Here is a 23,784-nt window from a genome sequence, read left to right as displayed (position 1 = left end):
TTCTTTAATTAAAAAAAAGACTTAAGGATTTGTCCTTGAACCCTCATCCCAAATTCATATATCAATCATCTCTTACCACTAAAGTTATCATTTCGAAATAATAATCGGCTAATCCTCACAAGCGAAGACATGCATTAAAAAGAAAAATAAAATAAAATTAGGGGATGTGGAAACAATGAAACGATGCGCAGCCATTGTGCCCTTTTTATGTCTATGTTTGTGTCTGTGTAGTTTCTTACTCTAACTCTTCTTGTCTCTCTCTGTTTGTGTGTCACTGTTAGCAATGAGTATCTCTTCACTGGCGCTGGATTCTCACGCAATATGCAACCCTAAACCTCAACGCCCCTTCTCCACCTTCAACCATTACCGCACCACCCGGAACTTCGTCGTTTGCTCCGCGAAGCCCGTCGCTCCTCCTGCCTCCAAGCTCACCGCCGCCGACTCCTCCGCCTCTCGCATCGGGTCGCTCAGCCAGGTCTCCGGCGTCCTGGGTTGCCAGTGGGGCGATGAGGGCAAAGGGAAGCTCGTTGACATCTTAGCTCAGCACTTTGATATCGTTGCTCGCTGTCAGGTTCTGCTACTTTTCCCCTTTATGACTCTTTCTAGCACGTTTTGAATCGTGGGTAGTTCTTGGAAATCGTTGAAATGACTGTGGTTGAAATGGGTCGTGTGTTGTATTAGGGTTTGAATTGGTTTCTGCTCATTGGTTAGTATGGAGTGTGGAGGATACTGTGTAATTTGTTTTTGGGGCTAGTATTGATTTATGATCTGTTGTTATCATTGGTTTTGTTAGAAATGTAGTATACAATACAACCATTAATGCTTCTTCACACAACAGTTTGTTTTGATATTGCTCTTGATGCTCTTAATCTTCTAAGAAAAAGTTTAATTTCAGCACTAGGTATATGAGCATGTGCAATGTCCTTACATCAAGCCCAAAGGATCTTGCTGAGAGAGCATCTTAGAAATATGATATAGCACTATTCACACTTACTCACTTGATAACTTGTGTTTTTGGATAGTTGCTTCTTGAGAGACTTCACTTGGTTTGGTCTTTGGTGGGCGATTTTTGTTCTTTCCCCTTATCCTTGCCAATTTGTCTCTAGCTTTTCTCTCCTTTGTTATTTTGTACTAGTGAGTTGATTATTATATGTCATCAGGGCGGAGCTAATGCTGGGCATACCATTTATAATGCGGAAGGGAAAAAGTTCGCCCTTCATCTTGTTCCATCCGGTATCCTCAATGAGGATACTCTTTGTGTTATAGGAAATGGAGTGGTGGTGCACCTGCCTGGCTTGTTTGAAGAAATTGATCGCCTCGAATCAAATGGGGTTTCTTGCAAAGGAAGGATATTGATTTCTGATCGTGCTCACCTTTTGTTCGACTTGCACCAAGAAGTGGATGGGCTGAGGGAAGCTGAGCTTGCTAAATCTTTTATTGGTACTACCAAGAGAGGCATTGGACCGTGCTACGCCAGCAAGGTTAACCGTAATGGCCTTAGAGTAAGCGATTTGAGGTACATGGATACTTTTCCTCAGAAGCTCGAGGTTTTGTTATCAGATGCTGCAGAAAGGTTCAAAAAATTTAACTATGGTCCGAACGTGCTTAAGGAAGAAGTTGAAAAATACAAGAGATATGCTGAGAGATTGGAACCCTTTATTGCTGATACAGTGCATGTCATGAACGAAGCTATAACCCAAAAGAAGAAGATTTTGGTTGAGGGAGGACAAGCAACCATGTTGGACATTGATTTTGGAACTTATCCCTTTGTTACTTCATCTAGCCCATCGGCAGGTGGGATCTGCATTGGTCTTGGTATAGCCCCAAGAGTAGTTGGTGATTTAATAGGAGTGGTATGTCGATATTTATTATTTCTTTATTGTTTTATGGAGTTATTGGTGATCTATGCTTCTTATAAGCTATTTTTCCTTACTGCAAAGTGCAAAAAGTAACTTTAGCTCAGGAACTTCAACAAATTTGAGCATATTTGACCCTGGTGAATGGTTTATTTTGGCTTTGCAGGTGAAAGCATACACCACTAGAGTTGGTTCAGGTCCTTTTCCAACAGAAAATTTGGGTTCAGGAGGTGATCTCCTCAGATTTACTGGGCAGGAGTTTGGCACAACTACTGGCCGTCCTCGACGGTGCGGTTGGCTTGATATAGTTGCATTAAGATACTCTTGTCAGATTAACGGTTTTTCATCATTGAATCTGACCAAGCTGGATGTTTTATCGGAACTTGACGAGATCCAGTTGGGTGTCTCATACAAACATGTTGATGGGACCCCAATCCAATCATTCCCTTCAGATCTCAGTCTTCTTGAGCAATTGAAGGTAAACTTTCCTCTTTTTCCCTTCCACACCATTCTTTCCATCTTTACTTAGTTCTGGGTCACATAACTGCATGCTTTTATATGATTGTACTAATATGCCAAAATGCGAAGTAATGAGGATTTTCAAGAATGACCAATGCCCTTATTGCTTGGGAATTTTGCGTTGTATTTTCTTATGACTTCTTATTTTCATGTTTTAGGTGGAATATGAAGTACTTCCTGGATGGAAGTCTGATATTTCTTCCATCAGAAACTATTCTGACCTTCCAAAAGCTGCGCAGCAGTATGTGGAAAGGATAGAAGAACTTGTTGGTGTCCCTATCCACTACATTGGTGTCGGGCCTGGACGTGATGCTCTCATATTCAAATGAGTCTGGACTTTCGTGCCTCCATTGGCAAGTTGTGTTTTTTTGCATAGAAGTATTAATTCCAACTAACTTTCGAAGATTTGGAATGAAAAGCTTAGTGACTAGTGAGGATTACCTACTTGATGTACTATGTTGTTATCCATCTTTAATGGCATTTTGGATTCTGCAGAAATTTGATATTGGTGTTTTTTTACCTTTAAATTTGCTGTGATTGCCGTGAGGCTGAGCATGACTCTAATACATGAATTAGATACATGATCATATAACATCTGTTTTTACTGTTATTCATATAACAGAAAATAATGTGCTTGCAGTCATTGTTAGGCTGTTACATGCGATCTTTTATCCTCACTTATTATTATCACCAATTTCACTTGCCTCTACTTGTATTCATTGGTGTTCTATGATTGAGATTCAGAATGATTTGTAACTTGCTCTCTTTTTTGTATGGTAAGCTTCAAAGAACACTGTTAACATAACCAGCACCAACAAGGGGAGGAGTTTTGCTAACGAATCAAAGCAATGGCAAGTGAAAAATCCTTCAGAGTACGTGTGGAAACACCTCTATTTGCCCCACCCCACAAGCCAATTTATTAGCATTGCTCCTGATCCAAGTTGAGTAGGCTTGCTCCAGGTCCAGGTTATTGTCTAGGTTCATGCAACAGCAACCTTGAAGACTTTCAATAGCTGCCCATTCTCCGCAAATAAATTCGTTACCACAACTTGATGTCAAGATTTTCAGAAACATAGCAACATTAAAGAACCCACCCGCCACTGAAACAAATGAAGAGGCCAAGACCATCCTCACCTCATCCTCTGAGAAGGGGATTGGTGAGATCCTGCCTCATCCCCAACTTAACCACGCCACCAGAACCAAGAGGTTTGGGCGAACCCTTCAAAACTGAAGCCTTCCCTCCGGTTTCCCAACAACATGAAAATGGGGAAGTGGGCTAGACGGACAAAAAGCGAAGCACCTTCTACTAGGATACCATCCAGGGCATTGATGGCCGCCGATGCATGATTCCATACTTTTTTTTCAAAATCAGGCATGATTCCATACTTTTTTCCAAAATCAGGATCCTGCTTGCTAAATCTTAACAAGAGTGGAATTATTAAATTGAATAAAAATATAAGATTTCTTTTTTTCAATATGAGAGGTGTGTGACATTTAATATGGCACATAAAAAAAGTTAACGTTTTAGTTTTGAGCTGTTGATGAATTTGAGTTGTTGGGCTTTGGGACAACTGAAAAAATTGGAAGGCGCACTCTAGTATATAAACTATCATATTGTGCTTGTTTGAATTCCTGTTAAAGTTAACATGCCAAAATTTTACTTTTCTAATTCATGTTAAATTTAACATGGCAAATTTAAATTTTTTTCATGGCGAAACCTTGAAATACATGAAATTATGTTTACGTCAACTCTAAAATAAAATAAAAATGCACTAAGTAATTGTTAGAGTTTTGTGAAGGCAATTGCCTGCCTCCTCCATGTTAAACGTGGCATCGCCTCTGCTTTTAAGTTTTAAGGATCAAAGTAATCAACATATATCTGTTCCTGAGATCAAAATTATACTCCCTTCGTTCCAAAACAATTGTAATTTAAGAGTTATGTACAAAGTTTAAGAGTTCATTAATTGATGTTATAATTTAACTGAAATACCCTTATTTAATATGAGTTATATGAAAAGAGAGAATGAAAATCATTGGTCAACTAATTGGTGAGAATTGTGATTGGTGGAAATAAGAGGTGGTACTTAGAAGATACAATATTAAATGAGGGCATGAGTGGAAGAGAATGAGATAAAGTGCTTTGGATATGTAAAACAACAATAGTTTTGGAACAAAAGAAAAAAGCTAAAACTGTGTACAAGTGACGGGTTGGGACAGGTTTTGGTTAACCCTAACCCGGCCCTAAATATTGATCGGGTCAATTCATAGAACCTAACCCGTCCTTAGACCCGAAGCAACCCGACATTATGCGGGTCCAATTTAGGATGAGTCTATGTAGGACGAGACCGGGTTGGCCCGAGGGACAATAAGTTTAAGACTATTTGATACTAATTGTAAAATTTAAAGATAATAACATACTAAAAGAGTTATAAGTTGGAATTATTTTTTAGAAGAAATAACTTGAAAGAATCCAATTCTTTCATAATATATTGCACTTGAGAGGTTTACATTTTGTTTGATCATTTCTTCACTTGTCTCATATATGCATAATACACACATGATTTTCTCTTGTTAGAGCATGAAAGTGTCAATAGTTTGACAAACATTTATTTAATTCATAAGGTAAATGTTAAACATTTTAATTTCATCTACATGATAAGATAAATTTGAGCACCATGTATCACATTTTAATCATTATAACAAATGAAAATTTTATAAAATATATATGTGGGACGGGCCGGGTGACCCGAGTGTCAACCCGACCCTACCCGAAGTCGGGTAACTCAAAGATCAACCAGAACCCGGTCTCTTTTAATGACCCGGCCCTAAAAGCTTGGGTCGGGACGGGTTGGCGGGTAGGGCCGAGTCTTGTACACCCCTAAAAACTACAATAGTTTTAGAATAAAGGGGAGTGGTTTTTAAAGGTATATGTTAATTATACTATTATTTCCGACATCATAATTATAGTATATTCAAAATTGAATGTCTACCTTAAAAAAAAACAGAAAGTCACATTTCATCGTTTTCTTTACGGCATGAACCTTTCAAGACAACCAAAAAATTATAATGATATGAAAAGTAAGTGTGACCATTAGGAGGCCAAAGCAGCTTCCATTATTTATTTAATCACTACATGACAAAAAAATTACAAAAATAGCAACCAAAGGTTATAGTAAATTATAATGTTAGGCGAAAGGACATGCAATGATACTCATTTAAACACGACACTTTATTTTTCTTTTCATGCTTCCATACACATTTCCTCTATTTAATTTGCTCGTGAATTTTCCTTATATATGGTAAAGCTACAAATAACACTGGTAGCATAACCAGAACCACAAAGGAGAGGAGTTTCTAAGGTGAATAGAAACAATGGTAAGTGAAAAATCTCCATAGTAATTAATTTGCAAAGAAGTTCTTTTAACTTATGAACCAGAATTTTTCTTGGTTCACGGTAGAGTAAGCCTAGCTTTATCAAATGATCTTGTTATCCTACCTGAAACATAGCTGATATTAAGGCTCCGAACTTTGAGACCTTGCGTCTGAAAATACAAATTTGTGCCAGTTTTAAGATCATTACTTTCAAATATGGGATCACTTCATAATGATGGTAGTTCATTTCAATTTTCTCTTTTGTTTTGTTTTTTGTATTAGGAAGCTACATCAAGTAGAGGAGTGTCTCAAAATAGGGCCACAGAGGATGCAGATAAAGACCAATACACTGTTAATGACTGTCCCATTGAGCAAGTGAGGCTAACAGTTCCAATCACTGATGACCCTACCCAGCCAGCACTGACATTCAGGACATGGGTTCTGGGGTTAGCATCATGTGTGCTCCTTGCATTTGTGAACCAGTTTTTGGGCTACAGAACCAACCCTATGAATATCACTTCTGTCTCAGCACAGATTGTTACACTTCCTCTTGGGAAACTGATGGCTGCAACACTTCCCACAAGACCAATTCGTGTCCCATTTACAAGCTGGTCTTTTTCACTGAATCCAGGGCCATTCTCTATGAAGGAACATGTGCTGATCACCATCTTTGCTAGCTCTGGATCAGGTGGTGTTTATGCAATTAGCATCATCACAATTGTTAAGGCTTTCTATCATAGGAGCATCCACCCTGTAGCTGCTTTTCTATTAGCACTATCAACACAGATGCTTGGGTATGGATGGGCTGGGATTTTCAGAAAATTCCTTGTTGATTCCCCTTACATGTGGTGGCCTGGGAACCTTGTGCTAGTTTCTCTCTTCAGGGCATTTCATGAAAAGGAAAAAAGGCCTAAAGGAGGAAACACCAGGCTACAATTCTTTTTCCTTGTCTTTGCAGCAAGCTTTGCTTATTACATTGTTCCTGGCTACTTGTTCCAAGCACTATCAGCTATCTCCATTTTTTGCTTGATTTGGAAAGATTCCGTCACCGCACAGCAGATTGGTTCCGGCATGAAAGGCCTTGGCGTTGGCTCATTTGCCCTTGATTGGAACACTGTTGCTGGCTTCTTAGGAAGTCCATTGGCTGTGCCTGGGTTTGCCATCCTCAATACATTAGCAGGGTCTGTTCTGCATTTGTATGTTGTGATTCCTCTTGCCTATTGGAGTAATATGTATGATGCTAAGAAGTTTCCCCTCATTAGCTCTCACACATTTGACTCCACTGGTGCAACATATAATGTTAATAGGATTCTAAATACCAAAACTTTTGACATTGATATGGATAGTTACAACAATTACAGCAAGACCTATCTTAGTATCACATTTGCATTCGACTACGGACTGAGCTTTGCAACTCTGACATCCACTATTTCACATGTTGTCCTCTTCCATGGAGGAATGATTCTTCAGATGTGGAAGAAGACAACAAGTGCAATGAAATCACAACTTGGAGATGTGCACACAAGAATCATGAAGAGAAACTACGAACAAGTCCCTGAGTGGTGGTTTCTCTCCATTTTGATTCTAATGGCTATGATGGCCTTTGTAGCTTGTGAAGGCTTTGGCCAGGAGCTCCAACTTCCATGGTGGGGAATTTTGCTTTCTCTAGCAATGGCAGCACTTTTCACCTTGCCACTTGGGGTCATTGAAGCCACAACAAACATGAGATCAGGTTGTTATTGTGTGAGGCTATCGCTCAGTGTTATAGCATGAGGGGAGGCATGAATATATTTTTACACAACGCATTAGATTAAAAGCTCAATAAGCTCAAAATGATTTGTTAAAATTCATGTGAGGTTCGCTCAAAATATGGACTCTACTACGAATTTAGTGTAACCTACATGAATTTCAATCAATCAAAGAGAGATTATTGAAAAGAGTGTTGTTTGCACGGCTCTTAGGAGTAAACTAAATTTCGTAAAAGACACCACATGTTTCACCCAATATCCTAAGGTTATGGGTGTATAGGTCATTTCCTTTATATACTGCTCATCACTTTCTTTTTCATTGAATGCGAGACTTATTATTGTTATTCTTATGTTTATTCACACTCTGAGGTTTCAACTTATTATTGTTATTATTATGTTTATTCACACTTTGAGTTTTCAACACAGGTCTCAGTGTGATCACAGAGCTAGTAATTGGGTACATATACCCAGGAAAGCCTCTGGCTAATGTAGCCTTCAAGATTTATGGTAGTATGAGCATGTCACAAGCACTTACCTTTCTTGGTGACTTCAAATTAGGCCATTACATGAAAATTCCTCCAAAATCCATGTTCATTGTGCAACTGGTAGGCACAGTGGTTTCTTCTTGTGTGCACTTTGTCACAGCATGGTGGGTCCTCACATCGATTGATAACATTTGTGATGAAGCATTGCTGCCAAAGGGTAGTCCCTGGACATGCCCTGGTGATGATGTGTTTTATCAAGCTTCCATCATATGGGGAGTGGTGGGGCCAAAGAGAATGTTCACCAAGGATGGTATCTACCCTGGGATGAACTGGTTTTTCCTATTTGGTCTTCTTGCACCTATTCCAGTGTGGCTTCTTTCTAGAAGGTTCCCCAGTCACCCGTGGATTAAGCTTATCACTCTTCCTATTATCACTGCTGGTGCTTCTTACATTCCACCAGCGAGGTCTGTGAATTACATCACTTGGGGAGTTGTTGGAATCTTCTTCAATTTCTATGTTTATAGGAATTTCAAGGCATGGTGGGCTAGGCACACTTACATACTCTCAGCTGCTTTGGACGCTGGAGTTGCTTTTATGGGTTTGCTCCTTTATTTTGCACTTCAATCTAATGGTGTTTTTGGTCCAACATGGTGGGGTCTTGATAATGATCACTGCCCTTTAGCTAGATGCCCCACATATCCAGGTGTATATGCCAAGGGATGCCCTGCTATGGAACTCCCCTAATAGCATTTCATATATATGCCAAGCAAATATATGATGTTGAATATTCATTTGCTGTTTCCAATTTCGGTAAACTTTCCTCTCTTTCTCTTCCACTCCCTTCCTCCATCTTTACTTAGTTAATATAAATCAAAATGTGAAGTAATGAGAATTTTCAAGAATGATCAATGTCCTTATTGGTCGAGAATTTTGTGTTGTATTTTCTTATGGCTTCTTATTTTCATGTTTTAGGTGGAATATGAAGTACTACTTGGATGGAAGTTTGATATTTCTTCCTTCAGAAACTATTCTGAACTTCCAAAAGCTGCAAAACAGTATGTGGAAAGGATTAAAGAACTTGTTGGTGTCCCTATCCGCCACAAACTGCTTGTATTGTGATAAAAATTAGAAGGTTTTGAAACCGCCAGAAGAGGCATTCTTGAAAGCTAAAAGTTAATTGTACACTATTTCCCCCTTGTGTCCATAATACTTGCACTAGGCCTCATCTCCAGTAAGAGCAAGAGCACCTGCTGGTTCTAAAACAACAAGATCAAGTTTTAGGTTCATTTTACAGATCTTTTAGGTAAAAATATATAATAACATACCATTAATTCCATCTGAAACCACAATTTGTAATATCTTAAACAAGATATTCGCAATAGGACGGACAAGCCATGATCCATAAGGGAGATTCCTATACTTAAGACAAGAAAAGAGGGTGAACATAACATAAATTTAGTAGATCAGCACACATCTAAAAATGTGTAGTGTCTCCATAGTAGTCAGCACACATAACATAAATTGCAGTGTCTCCATTTAGCTAAGTTGCTGCATCACTCTACACATTGATTCAATCAAATGAAAAAATAAAGAATGATATTTCATTTGTTAAAAGCTGAACAAGGATTCAATTTTCCTCTTTTAGGAGATAAAAATGTTTGATGCAAGTCATAGTGCCTTTCTCTCATACCATAAGACGCAAATTCCTTGCAGCAGATGCAGCAGCAGCTTGTAATTCAGGATCCATTGCATGATAACCTTGTATTAGTCGGCTATAGAAAGTTGAAACCTTCATTATCAACTAGAGCAACTATAGTTGATGGCATATAGTATACATATCTACTTTAAATTCACAAAACTATGCAGTGTACTTTCAATTACTGGGAATATATGGAATATGAAAAAACTGAGAATCAAATTCAAATAAGAAACAAGAAAAAACAGAAAACAAATTCAACTAAGAAGCAATAATAAAGTCATAAACAGAAAAAAAATTGAAATAGAGAAACCAAAGTACCTAATTGTATCATAAAAATTTTAAAAAGGAAGAAGAGATCTGCTCAAAAAATCATGATCAACTGTCAGCCAAAATAAATGCTAATGCAGAATTAAAATAGGGAAAGCACACAGAGAGAATGAGAATGAGATCAGGGAAGAAGCTGAATTTTAAGTAATAAAAATCTTTATTGTGGCATTTTGCGTCGGCTTTGCGACGTTTATTAGCGTCAGCATCAGGGTCGACACTAATTTTTTTACTCTAAATCAGCTCGATCTTGTATTGTATACTAGTGAGGATTACCTACTTGATGTATTATGTTGTTATCTATCTTCAATGGTATTTTGGATTTTTGCAGAAATTTGACACTGGTAATTTTTACCTTTAACTTTGCAGTGATTACCGTGAGGCAGAGTCTTACTGTAATACATGATTTAGACATTTGATGATAACATCTGTTCTTCCTGTTATTCATATAGCAGAAAATAATGTTGTGCTTGTAACGACTCATAACGACTCATAGGAAGAAAAAAATACCTTTTGTAGCTTGAGCTTGAAGTGTAAATTTCTTTTCTTGTGGATAACACTTTAGGAACTTAAACATCCGGAAGCAAAAGTTGTACACTTTCAAAAGAAAAAAAAAATATACTTCTAGAAGTTGAAAAAAAGTAGCTTCTAGAATTTAAACTTCGGAAGGTAATATTTTTTTGTAAATTTCAATTTTGGAAGAAAAAATATTACACTTCTGGAAGAAAAAAATTCATATTTTCACTTTTAATTGAATAGAGATATTATAAGAAATAAAGAGTTTTGAGGTGTGCTAATATTAACTTTAGGGTGTGCAAAAAGTAGTTCCCTATTTTAGAATGTGGGTCAGAACGAACTTTACTCAAAAGCTAGCTTAGATGTAACCGTTGCTCTACTTTTTTAAGGAATATTTTTCACCATATATGTAGTCAATGTGAGATTTTAAACGATGATATGAAATAGTAGAGAGATAATAGAAGAAGAGAAAGTGCAATCTAAATGAATCAAAACTCGCTAACATAACCAACAATATCAAAGGAGAGAAGGTTTTCTAATTTTATAAGCTCAATCAAAACAATGGTAAGTGAAATATCTTGCGGACTGGGTGTGGAAACACCTCTATCAGAAAAATGTGAAGTTGAAGAAAATGAATTCTCATGTGTTGATTCTGTTCACATTGCCACAGGTAGGAGAGTATTTACAAATTACACCTTCCGGCTTCCGGTCACAATTATAAGTAAAAATCAATTTTTATATTCATTGAATAATGATCACATACATCATTTATTCAATGAATCTAAAAAACTAATTTTTAAACGGAGGGGAGGGTGTACAATATATTTATGGTGGTTCGTGCTTGTCACATACATGGTAGTGGAGCCCCATATAATCAAAGCGGCTAACTAACTTACTTAACCAATCATGAAATCAATGGCACATGAGCTAGTTGACCTTGCTTGCTTCTGGTCGTGGATATTGTCCAGGTTCATGCAACAACAACCTTGAATTTCTTACTCAATTGAATTGACAGTTATTAATCAGGTTAAAATTAAGATTTGAGCAAGTCTCACATCAAAAAGTTCCAAAAAGCACCTTTGTTCTGCAACTGCAATCCTTACACAGCAGCAATGGAGGAGAAAGCATCACCTCATTCTTCACAGCAATTCATATCCATTACAGCCCCTCTTCTTGACTCAGAGAAGGTGCTTACTTTACTTCCACTCCCCCCCTCCAATTATCTAATGCCTACTCATAATTTTCATGTTTATTCATGTCTAATGTCACATGGGTTTATCTATCTCTGCTAAAATTAAAGCCTTGAAATTTCTGAGACCTTTGCACCTGAGTATACATATTTATGTCAGTTTTATGCAGTCTAATTGCAACTATTGAAATAGGTTATATTGGTAGATTAGAATGACTATGAAGATCATTTTACTTTCAAAGACTAGTTATGGCATTGCTTCATAATGATTGTTGTTCCTTTCAATTTTCTCTGTTAGGGAGCTACATCAAGCAGAGGAGTGTCTAACATAGAGGATGCAGATAAAGATCAATACAACGTTAATGACTCTCCAATTGAGCAAGTGAGGCTAACAGTTCCAATCACAGATGACCCTACACAGCCAGCTCTAACATTTAGGACATGGATTCTAGGGTTAGCATCATGTGTGCTCCTTGCATTTGTAAACCAATTTTTGGACTACAGAACCAACCCTCTGAAAATATCTTCTGTTGCAGCTCAGATTATTACACTCCCACTTGGGAAATTGATGGCTGCAACACTTCCCACAAGATCAATTCAAGTCCCATTCACAACCTGGTCTTTTTCACTGAATCCAGGGCCATTCTCTTTGAAGGAACATGTTCTGATCACCATATTTGCTAGCTCTGGATCAAGTGGTGTTTATGCAATCAACATCATCACAATTGTGAAGGCTTTCTATCATAGAAGCATCCACCCTGTAGCTGCTTATTTGTTAGCACTATCAACACAGATGCTTGGGTATGGATGGGCTGGGATTTTCAGAAAATTCCTTGTTGACTCCCCTTACATGTGGTGGCCTGAAAACCTTGTGCAGGTGTCACTCTTCAGGGCATTTCATGAAAAAGAAAAAAGGCCTAAAGGAGGAAGCACAAGGCTGCAATACTTTTTCCTAGTCTTCGTAGCGAGCTTCGCGTATTATATCGTTCCCGGGTACTTTTTCCAAACATTATCAACCATCTCCTTTGTTTGCTTGATTTGGAAAGACTCCATCACCGCACAACAGATCGGTTCAGGCATGAAAGGCCTTGGAATCGGCTCATTTGCCCTTGATTGGAACACTGTGGCTGGCTTCTTAGGAAGCCCTTTGGCTGTGCCTGGCTTTGCCATCATGAACTCATTAGCTGGGTTTGTTCTGTTTATATATGTTGTGATTCCACTCTCCTATTGGACCAATTTATATGATGCTAAGAAGTTCCCCCTTATTAGTTCTCACACATTTGACTCCACTGGTGAAACATATAACGTTACTCGGATTCTAAACCCCAAATCTTTTGACATTGATATGGACAGTTACAACAATTATAGCAAGATCTATCTTAGTATCACATTTGCATTTGGTTATGGACTGAGTTTTGCAACTCTGACTGCCACGATTTCACATGTTGCCCTCTTCCATGGAAAAATGATTTTCCAGATGTGGAAGAAGACAGCAAGTGCGGTAAAAGCGCAGCTCGGAGACGTGCATACAAGAATCATGAAGAAAAACTATGAACAGGTCCCTGAATGGTGGTTTGTCTCCATTTTGATTCTGATGGTCATGATGGCCTTGGTAGCTTGTGAAGGCTTTGGCAAGCAGCTCCAACTTCCATGGTGGGGAGTCTTGCTTTCTCTAGCAATTGCATCAGTTTTCACCTTGCCAATTGGGGTCATTCAAGCAACAACAAACATGAGCTCAGGTCTTAATGTGATCACAGAGCTGGTAATTGGTTATATGTACCCAGGAAAGCCTCTTGCTAATGTAGCTTTCAAGACTTATGGCCATATCAGCATGGTCCAAGCACTTGCCTTTCTTGGTGATTTCAAATTAGGACACTATATGAAAATTGCTCCAAAATCCATGTTCGTTGTGCAGCTAGTAGGCACAGTGATTGCTTCTTCTGTTCACTTTGCCACAGCATGGTGGCTTCTCACATCCATTGAGAACATTTGTGATGAAGCATTGTTGCCAAAGGGTAGTCCTTGGACCTGCCCTGGTGATGATGTGTTTTACAATGCTTCCATCATATGGGGAGTGGTAGGGCCAAAGAGAATGTTCACCAAGGATGGTATCTACCCTGGGATGAACTGGTTTTTCCTATTTGGTCTACTTGCACCTGTTCCAGTGTGGCTTCTCTCTAGAAGGTTTCCCAACCAAAAGTGGATTAAGCTCATTAACATTCCTATTATCACTGCAGGTGCATCCAGCATCCCACCAGCGAGGTCTGTGAATTACATCATGTGGGGCATTGTTGGAATCTTCTTCAATTTCTATGTTTATAGAAAGTTCAAGGCATGGTGGGCTAGGCACACTTACATACTCTCAGCTGCTTTGGATGCTGGAGTTGCTTTTATGGGTTTGATCCTTTATTTTGCACTTCAATCTAATGGTATTTTTGGTCCAGAATGGTGGGGTCTTGATGCAGATCACTGCCCTTTAGCTAGATGCCCCACAGATTCAGGTGTATATGCCCAAGGATGCCCTGCTCTGGAACTTCCCTCTTAGCATTCCATAAACATATATGCCAAGTAAATATATGATGTTGTATACTCACTTTCTGTCTCCAATTACTTTAAACTTTAATAATCTGTGCAGGTTGTGAGTAGAGCAAGAAAAAGAAAAATTGTTTAACAAACTAGGAAACTATTCTACTTTGATCTCTTTGTATTTAAGGTATCAGGAAATATATACTATTTCATTTTTTCTTATTTTAATTACTACTGTATATTTTAAGAGTACCAAGGAAAAGGAGCAAGCTTAGAGCTGATTTTTCTTCATTTCCTGTGCTATTTTCAATTCATATTGTATTCTTTTCTTGTACTGACCCCTCTTGTTTAATTAGAAAATAGACTATTGAAAAATCTGCATTAAAATGATGCAAGTGGATACTTTTCTTCAGAGATGTGGCACATCAAGGTTCAAAAAGATCTGTGGTCCAGACATGTTCAATCAAAGTTGAAAGATATAGGAGATATGCTGAGAGGTTGGAACACTTTGATGTTGGCTGACAAACAACCCTGTTGGACATTAATTTTGGAACTTATCTCTTTGTTACTGTTAGTTTTGAAGATAAAAAAAACAGAGGAGTTAGTAAAAGAAGAAGAAAAAAAGTTGTAAGGGAATGCAAACTGGGAGTTCTATTTATTAGTGATGCATCAAGCAGGATTTTCCTACATGGATATCACAGTGCAGGACTGCATACGACTTTTGATTCCTAGAAACATCATCTTCAAACCGCTTAATCTCCATTCCTAGAAAGTATGTCATTAATCCAAGACCTATGATGATGGTTCAAAAGTGGAAACAAAGAGCAAGAGGATTTTCCTACATGGATATCATAGTGCAGGACTGCATACAACTTCTCAAGTGTTTTTGATCTTATAACCTGCCCCACTCAAACAGGAAAAAAAACCTATTAGCAGATTATATAGCATCTTTAATTTTTTTCTTATGTAGATTATACATGGATTAAGATATCCTAGTTGGGATTGCGGATTTGGTCCATGATAACTATGTAAAATCTTTTGCTGATGTTTAATTCTTAATAAATTTATGTGCTTTAAAAAATACACTATTGTAAACAAGTCAAAATGCTCCCTATACACATGTGACTCATGCATTTCGTCTTTATTTCGAAAGGATATATTTTTTTTTTTATTCTTTATCATTAGCTATATTTAACCACATAGGTTTCAGGAAAAGTTAAAATTAAATTTCCACTTTTAACTTACTATCCTAGTTCTTACTTGTTAGAAATTGTGGTTCTAAATTCTCCCACTCTCTAAGCATGTTACACCTCATGCTTCTTGATCCACCTCCAGCTTGTGATACATCATGAATTTAGGTGACTAAGCAATTGCTAAATTGCTTCATATCATGCCACATCCAAATCTGCATGACTCACCTTTAATTCAGCAAGCATGACAAAGACAATTTTTGTTCTAAACATTACACCTCCTCCTTGCTATATTTCTACGTGGCAATTGTTGCCTCCTTTGCTTCACCCTTAAGGATTGGTTATATGCCTATATATATTGCTGCAAAGACAAGGCTTCAGAAGCATCACACATAGAGTGCATATACACGAGAGAGGATTCAAAGAAACATTGGCACACTTGTTTCGTGTCATTTGGTTTTTGGTGAGAATTCTAGTTTCATTTGAGAGAGTTATTTTGTGAGAAAAATATTTCTCTTTGTCCTCATTTCTATAAGAGGATTTGTTGTACTCTCCCTTTTACATAGTGGAACTTTGCTCGTGATCGCCCGTGGTTTTTTACCTCTCACATTGGGAGGGTTTTTCCACGTAAATCTTGTGTGTTCTTTTTCTTGCCACTGTACTTTTACTTCTCTTTAATTCTCAATTATCTCGATCCTGTGCTTCCGCATTGCACTGATACCCTAACAAGTGGTATCAGAGCTCTTATTGAGAATTTCAAAATGTCTCCTAAATTTGACATCGAGAAGTTTGATGGCAAGATTAGCTTTTCTATTTGGCGAGTCCAAATGAAAGCCGTTCTTCCTCAGGACGGATTAAAGAAAACCTTAGATGGAAAGGCGAAGAAGCCAGCTTCCATGACTGACGATCAATGGGACGAGTTGGATGACAAGGCGCTTTCAACAATCCAACTTTGCTTATCAAAAGAGGTTCTCCGCGAGGTGGCCAGTGAAGCGACCGCCGCCGCATTATGGCTGAAGTTAGAAGCCTTATATATGACGAAGAGCCTCGCAAACAAGCTTCGTCTCAAAGAACGCTTATACACCATCCGTATGGTTGAAGGTACTCCTATTCAATCTCATCTTGATGAGTTTAACTCTATAATTTTGGATCTGGAAAACATTGATATTAAAATTGATGATGAAGATAAATCTGTTTTGTTGGTTGTCTCTTTACCTTCTACCTACAAACACTTCAAGGAAATCATGTTGTATGGAAACAATGATACCTTATCCTTTGAGGATGTTAAATCTAATTTGTTGTCCAAAGAAAAGTTTGATCTTGAAGTTCATTCTGTGGACAAGGGTGAGGGCTTAAGTGTTCGAGGTAGAATTCAAGAAAAAGGGAGTACCAGTTACAAAAAGTCCAGATCCAAATCAAGGGGACGCAAATCCAACAAACTCTGTCGCTATTGCAAGAAACCTGGGCACGAGATTTCTGATTGCTTTATCTTGAAGAAAAAGCAAGAAAAGGGGAAAACTCCACAATCTCCTGAAGCTGCCAATATTGAAGCTGATTCTGACGGTGACATTACTTTATGTGTTGTCTCTTCTAATAAGAGGAGTAAAACAGAATGGGTTCTTGACTCCGGATGTTCTTTTCATATGTGCCCTTATAAGGACTTATTTACCACTTTTGAATCTCTTGATGGTGGTTTTGTCTTAATGGGTGATGACACCCAATTAAAGGTTGCAGGAATAGGAACTATTCGGATCAAGACCCATGTTGGTGTTGTCAGAACCTTTGCTAATGTCCGCTATGTTCCTGATCTGAGGCGGAACTTAATTTCTCTTGGCACTCTTGAGTCTCTCGGGTGCAAGTTTTCATCTGAAGGTGGGAGTCCTTGAAGTATATAAAGGTTCTCTTCCTTTATTGAAAGGTAACCGCGTAGGTTGCTTATATATCTTGCAAGGATCTACTGTGACAGGTTCAGCAGCTGTATCATCATCCATGCCTGATAATGATGTCACCAAATTATGGCACATGCGCCTGGGCCATATGAGTGAAAAAGGCATGCATCTTCTGAGCAAACAAGGTCATCTTGGTAAACATGGCATCGGTAAGTTGGAGTTTTGTAAACATTGTGTTTTTGGGAAACAGAAAAAGGTTAGTTTCTCCACTGCAACTCACCGTACCAAAGGTATTCTTGATTATATTCATTCTGACCTTTGGGGGCCTTCTAAATCTCCTTCCTATGGAGGACGCCGCTATATGATGACTATTATTGATGATTTTTCCCGTAAAGTTTGGGTTTATTTTCTGCGGCATAAAAATGAGACTTTTCCTACTTTCAAGAAGTGGAAAACTCTTGTTGAAACTCAGACAGGGAAGAAAGTGAAGAAGCTCAGAACAGATAATGGATTAGAGTTCTGTAGTGGTGACTTTAATGAGTTCTGCGCAAATCATGGTATTGCTAGACACAAAACCATTCCAAGGAATCCCCAGCAAAATGGTGTTGCAGAACGGATGAACAGGACTCTACTTGAGAGAGCTCGTTGCATGCTCTCAAATGCTGGGTTATGACATCGACGTGATTTTTGGACCGAGGCAGCATCTACGGCATGTTACTTGGTCAACCGCTCTCCACATTCGGCGCTTGACTTCAAAATTCCAGAAGAAATTTGGTCAGGTAATCCTGTTGATTATTCTAAATTAAGAATTTTCGGATGTCCTGCATATGCACATGCCAATGATGGTAAATTAGCTCCAAGAGCTGTTGAGTGCATATTTCTTGGTTACACATCTGAATCTAAGGGGTATCGTTTATGGTGCTCTAATTCAAAGTCACAAAAGTTAATTCTTAGCAGAGATGTGACTTTTAATGAGGATGCATTATTATCTTATGGAAAACAGTCTTCTGTGTCTTCTTCTACTAGTACAGATAAACTGCAGGGTACTAGCGAGAAGGTGGAGTTTGTATTAAAGCCTGCAACTCCTGATGTCGATGTTCCATCTTCCTCTACAAATGAATCAAGCATCGATGATCACCATGCTGATGATGATCGTGATGATAGTACCACTTCTCCTATTCAACAACAAGGAGATGATTATTCTATTGCTCGAGACAGAACTAGAAGACAAATCAGAAAGCCAGCTAGATACATTAATGATGACAATTTAGTTGCTTATGCATTGTCTATTGCACAAGAGGTAAATGATGGCGTTGAGCCTGCCAGCTACACTGAAGCTGTTTCTTGTGTTGAGTCTTCTCAGTGGCTAGTGGCTATGAATGAAGAAGTTGAGAGTCTTCATAAAAATAGTACTTGGGCTTTGACAGAGCTTCCTAAAGGCAAGCGACCCTTAAGGTGTAAATGGGTCTATAAGAAGAAAGACGGCATTCCCGGGGTTGAAGATCCAAGATGCAAAGCACGACTAGTCGTTAAAGGCTTTAATCAAAAGGAAGGTATTGACTTTAATGAGATATTCTCACCTGTTGTTCGTCACACTTCCATTCGTGTTTTGCTTGCTTTTGTTGCTTTGTTTGATTTGGAATTGGAGCAACTTGATGTAAAGACAGCTTTTCTACATGGAGAGTTGGAAGAAGAAATCTACATGGAGCAACTCGAGGGATTTATTGTTCCTGGTAAGGAGCATCTTGTCTGTCGATTGAAGAAATCCTTATATGGCCTTAAGCAAGCTCCCAGACAGTGGTACAAGAGGTTTGATTCTTTCATGATTGGGCAAAATTATTGCAGGAGTCAATTTGATGACTGTATTTACTTTCAAAATTTTCAAGATGGATCCTTCATATACTTGTTACTTTATGTTGATGATATGTTAATTGCATCACGTGACAAGTCTTTGATCCGGAAATTGAAAACTCAACTCAGTAATGAGTTTGAGATGAAAGAATTAGGTGCAGCAAAGAAAATTCTTGGTATGGAGATTCGCAGGGACCGTCAAGCTGGTAAACTGTTCTTATCTCAACAGAAATATATTGAGAGAGTGCTTGATAGGTTTAATATGAATGATTGCAATCCTGTTTCTACTCCACTTGCTGCACATTTCAAGTTATCTTCAGAATTTTGCCCAGACACAGAGGAAGAAATGAAGCGTATATCGCTTGTTCCTTATGCTAGTGCAGTTGGCAGTCTTATGTATGCCATGGTATGCACTAGGCCAGATTTAGCATATGCTGTTAGCATGGTAAGTCGGTATATGCACAATCCTGGCAAGAATCACTGGAGTGCTGTAAAATGGATTTTTCGGTATCTAAAAGGTACTTTTCATATTGGCTTGGTATTTGACAGAAGCATGGCTACAACCGATGATGTTGTAGGTTATGTTGACTCAGATTATGGTGGTGATCTTGATCGAAGGAGATCTCTTTCAGGTTACATCTTTACTCTCTGTAATGGTGCTATCAGCTGGAAAGCTACACTTCAATCTATTGTTGCATTGTCTACGACTGAAGCGGAGTATATTTCAGCAACAGAGGGTGTCAAGGAGGCTATTTGGCTTCGAGGTTTGGTCAATGAACTTGGTCTTACACAGGGTGTTCTTACTGTGTTTTGCGATAGCCAGAGTGCTATTCACTTGACCAAGAATAATCGTTATCACGACAGGACCAAACACATTGATGTAAAGCGCCACTTTATCCGAGATATTGTTGTTGCCGGTGAAATCTTAGTTGAAAAGATTCACACGTATGAGAATCCAGCAGATATGCTTACCAAGCCACTTCCATATTCCAAGTTCCAGCATTGCCTGGACTTGGTTGGTCTCTTCAGTACTTGAGCGCCCTTCGGGGCTTTATTTGGCGACGAGCACTTGTCGAATTCGAACCAAGGTGGAGATTGTTAGAAATTGTGGTTCTAAATTCTCCCACTCTCTAAGCATGTTACACCTCATGCTTCTTGATCCACCTCCAGCTTGTGATACATCATGAATTTAGGTGACTAAGCAATTGCTAAATTGCTTCATATCATGCCACATCCAAATCTGCATGACTCACCTTTAATTCAGCAAGCATGACAAAGACAATTTTTGTTCTAAACATTACACCTCCTCCTTGCTATATTTCTACGTGGCAATTGCTGCCTCCTTTGCTTCACCCTTAAGGATTGGTTATATGCCTATATATATTGCTGCAAAGACAAGGCTTCAGAAGCATCACACATAGAGTGCATATACACGAGAGAGGATTCAAAGAAACATTGGCACACTTGTTTTGTGTCATTTGGTTTTTGGTGAGAATTCTAGTTTCATTTGAGAGAGTTATTTTGTGAGAAAAATATTTCTCTTTGTCCTCATTTCTATAAGAGGATTTGTTGTACTCTCCCTTTTACATAGTGGAACTTTGCTCGTGATCGCCCGTGGTTTTTTACCTCTCACATTGGGAGGGTTTTTCCACGTAAATCTTGTGTGTTCTTTTTCTTGCCACTGTACTTTTACTTCTCTTTAATTCTCAATTATCTCGATTCTGTGCTTCCGCATTGCGCTGATACCCTAACATTACTAAATATAACATTGTAAAGTTACATATGAAAATGATGAATTAGAACAAAATTCTTTAGAAACAAAACAGAGAGGCTTGCCATATATGCAGTGTGCCTTCCGTGTTTCATCTATTTTAGAAAAATAGCTATCTGCCCTCATGGCTAAACAACATCACATTCATGGAATCTACTTTTGACCAGTGTAAAATAGCATGGTTCTTTGTATATAAATAATCAATCCACATAGATGCATTCTCCAAAGGACTTTCATTGTTTCCTCAGTGGGTTCATTTCCCTTCTCTTCTCTCTGTGTGCCTCCTAAATTTGCAGGAACCAATATACAAGTAAGAACAAACAAAAGTTACATATGGTTGTTAACTTGTTATTGTTCATTCAATTTTGTTTTTTGTTTACTAAAGTTAACTTGTTATTTATTAGTTTAATTTACACAGGAGCTATTAAACTCAATTGTCAAAATGTCTGGGGGAGATGCAAAGAAGGGAAGGAGAGTCATCATCATTGGTGTGTCAACCTTGCTATTGGTGGCTATGGTTGTGGCCGTCACGGTTGGCGTGAACCTCAATCACAATAAGAGTGAAGAGAACAACATGAAAAACTACAACCAGGTTTCTACCACGGTTAGAGCAGTCCAAACTCTTTGCCATCCCACTGATTACAAGAAGGAATGTGAGGAAACTCTTATAGCAGAAGCTGGAAACACCACAGACCCAAAAGAACTTATCAAAATTGCCTTCAACATTACAATCCAGAAAATTGGTGACAAACTCAAGGAAACTACTTTGTTGCATGAGATTGAAAAGGAGCCTAGAGCAAAGATGGCACTTGAGACATGCAAGCAACTTATGGATCTTTCAATTGAAGAGTTGACAAGGTCATTTGATGATATAGGCAAGTTTCAACTCCAGAATCTGGACAAAATCCTCATGAATGTAAAGGTTTGGCTTAGCGGTGCAGTCACATACCAAGATACATGTTTGGATGGATTTGAGAACACCACTAGCGAAGCTGGAATGAAGATGAAAGAGCTATTAACAACAAGCATGCACATGAGCAGCAATGCCCTTGCTATTGTCTCTCAACTTGCTGACGCAATATCAGATTTCAATGTCACAAAGTTAACTGGGCGTCGCCTCCTTCTTCAGAATTTTGAGACTCCATCATGGGTTGATCTTGATCATCGTAGACTCCTTGATGCAAAGAAAAACACACTCAAACACAAGCCTAATGTGACTGTAGCCATAGATGGGAGTGGAGATTTCAAGAGCATCAATGAGGCATTGAAGAAGGTTCCTCATCATAATAAAAAGCCATTTGTGATTTACATCAAGAAGGGCATTTACCAAGAGTATGTTGAAGTTAACAAGCATATGACTCATGTTGTCTTTGTTGGTGATGGTGGCAAAAAGACAAGAATCACAGGCAACAAAAACTTCATAGATGGAATTAACACCTACAGAACTGCAACTGTTGGTATGCCCTCTTCTAATTGAATAACTATCATACTTATAGCTTGTCAACATTAATATATGCATCTCTTAAATTAAAGATACATTTTAAAAAAATTTAAATCAATGAATTGTAAATTAATGTACAAATACATGCAGCTATCCAAGGAGATCATTTTGCTGCCATCAATATGGGTTTTGAGAACTCTGCTGGCCCTCACAAGCATCAAGCAGTGGCATTAAGGGTTCAAGCTGACAAGTCCATCTTCTACAATTGCTCAATGGATGGGTACCAAGATACACTCTATGCACACACCATGCGCCAATTCTACCGGGATTGCACCATTTCGGGTACCATTGACTTTGTCTTTGGTAATGGGCTAGTAGTTTTTCAGAACTGCACTTTTGTGGTCAGAAAGCCATTGGAAAACCAACAATGCATTGTAACAGCACAAGGCAGGAAAGAAAGACAGCAACCATCAGGAATAGTAATCCAAGGTGGTTCCATTGTGTCTGACCCTGAGTTCTTCCCAGTGAGGTTTGACAATAAGGCATATCTTGCTCGTCCATGGAAGAATTACTCTAGAACTATCATCATGGACACCTACATTGATGATTTGATTCATCATGATGGCTACTTGCCATGGCAAGGATTAGAAGGATCATCTGGCATGGACACTTGCTTCTATGCTGAGTACCACAACATAGGACCAGGTTCAGATAAATCAAAACGTGTACATTGGGCTGGAATCTGGAACCTCAATTCAAAAGCTGCACATTTGTTCTCCCCATCCAAGTTCTTCCACGGAGATGATTGGATTGAGGTTACTGGAATTCCCTATTTTACTGGCATTCCAGACCACCATAGGCACAAGAAAACATTACTTAATTGGTGATGGTGCTAGCAGAGACTAATAATTGTTTTCCATTTTGGTGATTTTTTGTGTAGTGGCTAGTCAATGGCCCTTTATGCATGTATCATTACATCTACATGTGTATTCCATTGTTTATTTAATTATATTTGTTTTTTTTTTCTATGTGATCTTAAGTAGATAAATGTTATTATAGGCTAAATATATAAAAAGGACCCGAAAAAATTTTAAATTATTAATTATGGAACATCATGAAGTAAGTAAGGATAATTCTATTATGAAATTTATTTAATAATTCATTCTATTTTTTTGAAAAATAATTAATAAAACGACTAATTAAACGTACCTTTAATTTATTAAAATTGCATTGTACACTTTTATTGAACTTTATTCTCTCTACCAAGTAGATGTCACTTTTGACTTATATATCATTGAAATCCCTTATAAAATAAGTTCAAATGCTCTATTATTTAACAATAGAGTCATGTTACATCACATCTCACTAGACATGTACGCAGTACGCATCTCACTTTCGAACAAAGGCA

General features: G+C 38.2%; 4 protein-coding genes across 5 annotated transcripts; all 4 read left to right on the top strand.

The window, feature by feature from the left end:
* Positions 1 to 180: 180 nt before the first annotated feature.
* Positions 181 to 3,032, top strand: LOC130730657 (adenylosuccinate synthetase 2, chloroplastic). Its single transcript, XM_057582721.1, has 4 exons — positions 181 to 571; positions 1,161 to 1,853; positions 2,023 to 2,334; positions 2,534 to 3,032. The coding sequence occupies exons 1-4, from the start codon at positions 284 to 286 to the stop codon at positions 2,702 to 2,704; spliced, it is 1,464 nt and encodes a 487-aa protein (XP_057438704.1). The 5' UTR covers positions 181 to 283; the 3' UTR covers positions 2,705 to 3,032.
* A 2,597-nt stretch (positions 3,033 to 5,629) lies between these two features.
* Positions 5,630 to 9,749, top strand: LOC130730656 (oligopeptide transporter 5-like). Its single transcript, XM_057582720.1, has 4 exons — positions 5,630 to 5,750; positions 6,030 to 7,479; positions 7,922 to 8,790; positions 8,953 to 9,749. Exons 1-3 carry the CDS (start codon positions 5,748 to 5,750, stop codon positions 8,722 to 8,724), a joined length of 2,256 nt encoding a protein of 751 aa, XP_057438703.1. The 5' UTR covers positions 5,630 to 5,747; the 3' UTR covers positions 8,725 to 8,790; positions 8,953 to 9,749.
* Positions 9,750 to 11,469: 1,720 nt separating this feature from the next.
* On the top strand, positions 11,470 to 14,525 carry LOC130730655 (oligopeptide transporter 1-like). 2 transcript variants are annotated; one of them, XM_057582718.1, is made up of 2 exons: positions 11,470 to 11,706; positions 12,007 to 14,525. In XM_057582718.1, exons 1-2 carry the CDS (start codon positions 11,632 to 11,634, stop codon positions 14,251 to 14,253), a joined length of 2,322 nt encoding a protein of 773 aa, XP_057438701.1. In that variant the 5' UTR covers positions 11,470 to 11,631; the 3' UTR covers positions 14,254 to 14,525. The 2 variants fall into 2 exon arrangements, with proteins under 2 accessions (XP_057438701.1, XP_057438702.1); XM_057582719.1 differs by lacking the exon at positions 11,470 to 11,706 and having other exon boundaries at positions 12,022 to 12,161; positions 12,245 to 14,525.
* Positions 14,526 to 21,107: 6,582 nt separating this feature from the next.
* On the top strand, positions 21,108 to 23,393 carry LOC130730654 (probable pectinesterase/pectinesterase inhibitor 21). The gene is made up of 3 exons (XM_057582717.1): positions 21,108 to 21,245; positions 21,340 to 22,392; positions 22,527 to 23,393. The coding sequence occupies exons 2-3, from the start codon at positions 21,378 to 21,380 to the stop codon at positions 23,261 to 23,263; spliced, it is 1,752 nt and encodes a 583-aa protein (XP_057438700.1). The 5' UTR covers positions 21,108 to 21,245; positions 21,340 to 21,377; the 3' UTR covers positions 23,264 to 23,393.
* Positions 23,394 to 23,784: the final 391 nt, after the last annotated feature.

Source organism: Lotus japonicus, chromosome 1 (genome assembly GCF_012489685.1).
Source record: "Lotus japonicus ecotype B-129 chromosome 1, LjGifu_v1.2".
In the NCBI taxonomy this organism is placed as follows: Eukaryota; Viridiplantae; Streptophyta; class Magnoliopsida; order Fabales; family Fabaceae; genus Lotus; species Lotus japonicus.
The sequence above is the reverse complement of the archived record's forward strand: the minus strand, read 5'-3'. Positions and strand labels throughout refer to the sequence as shown.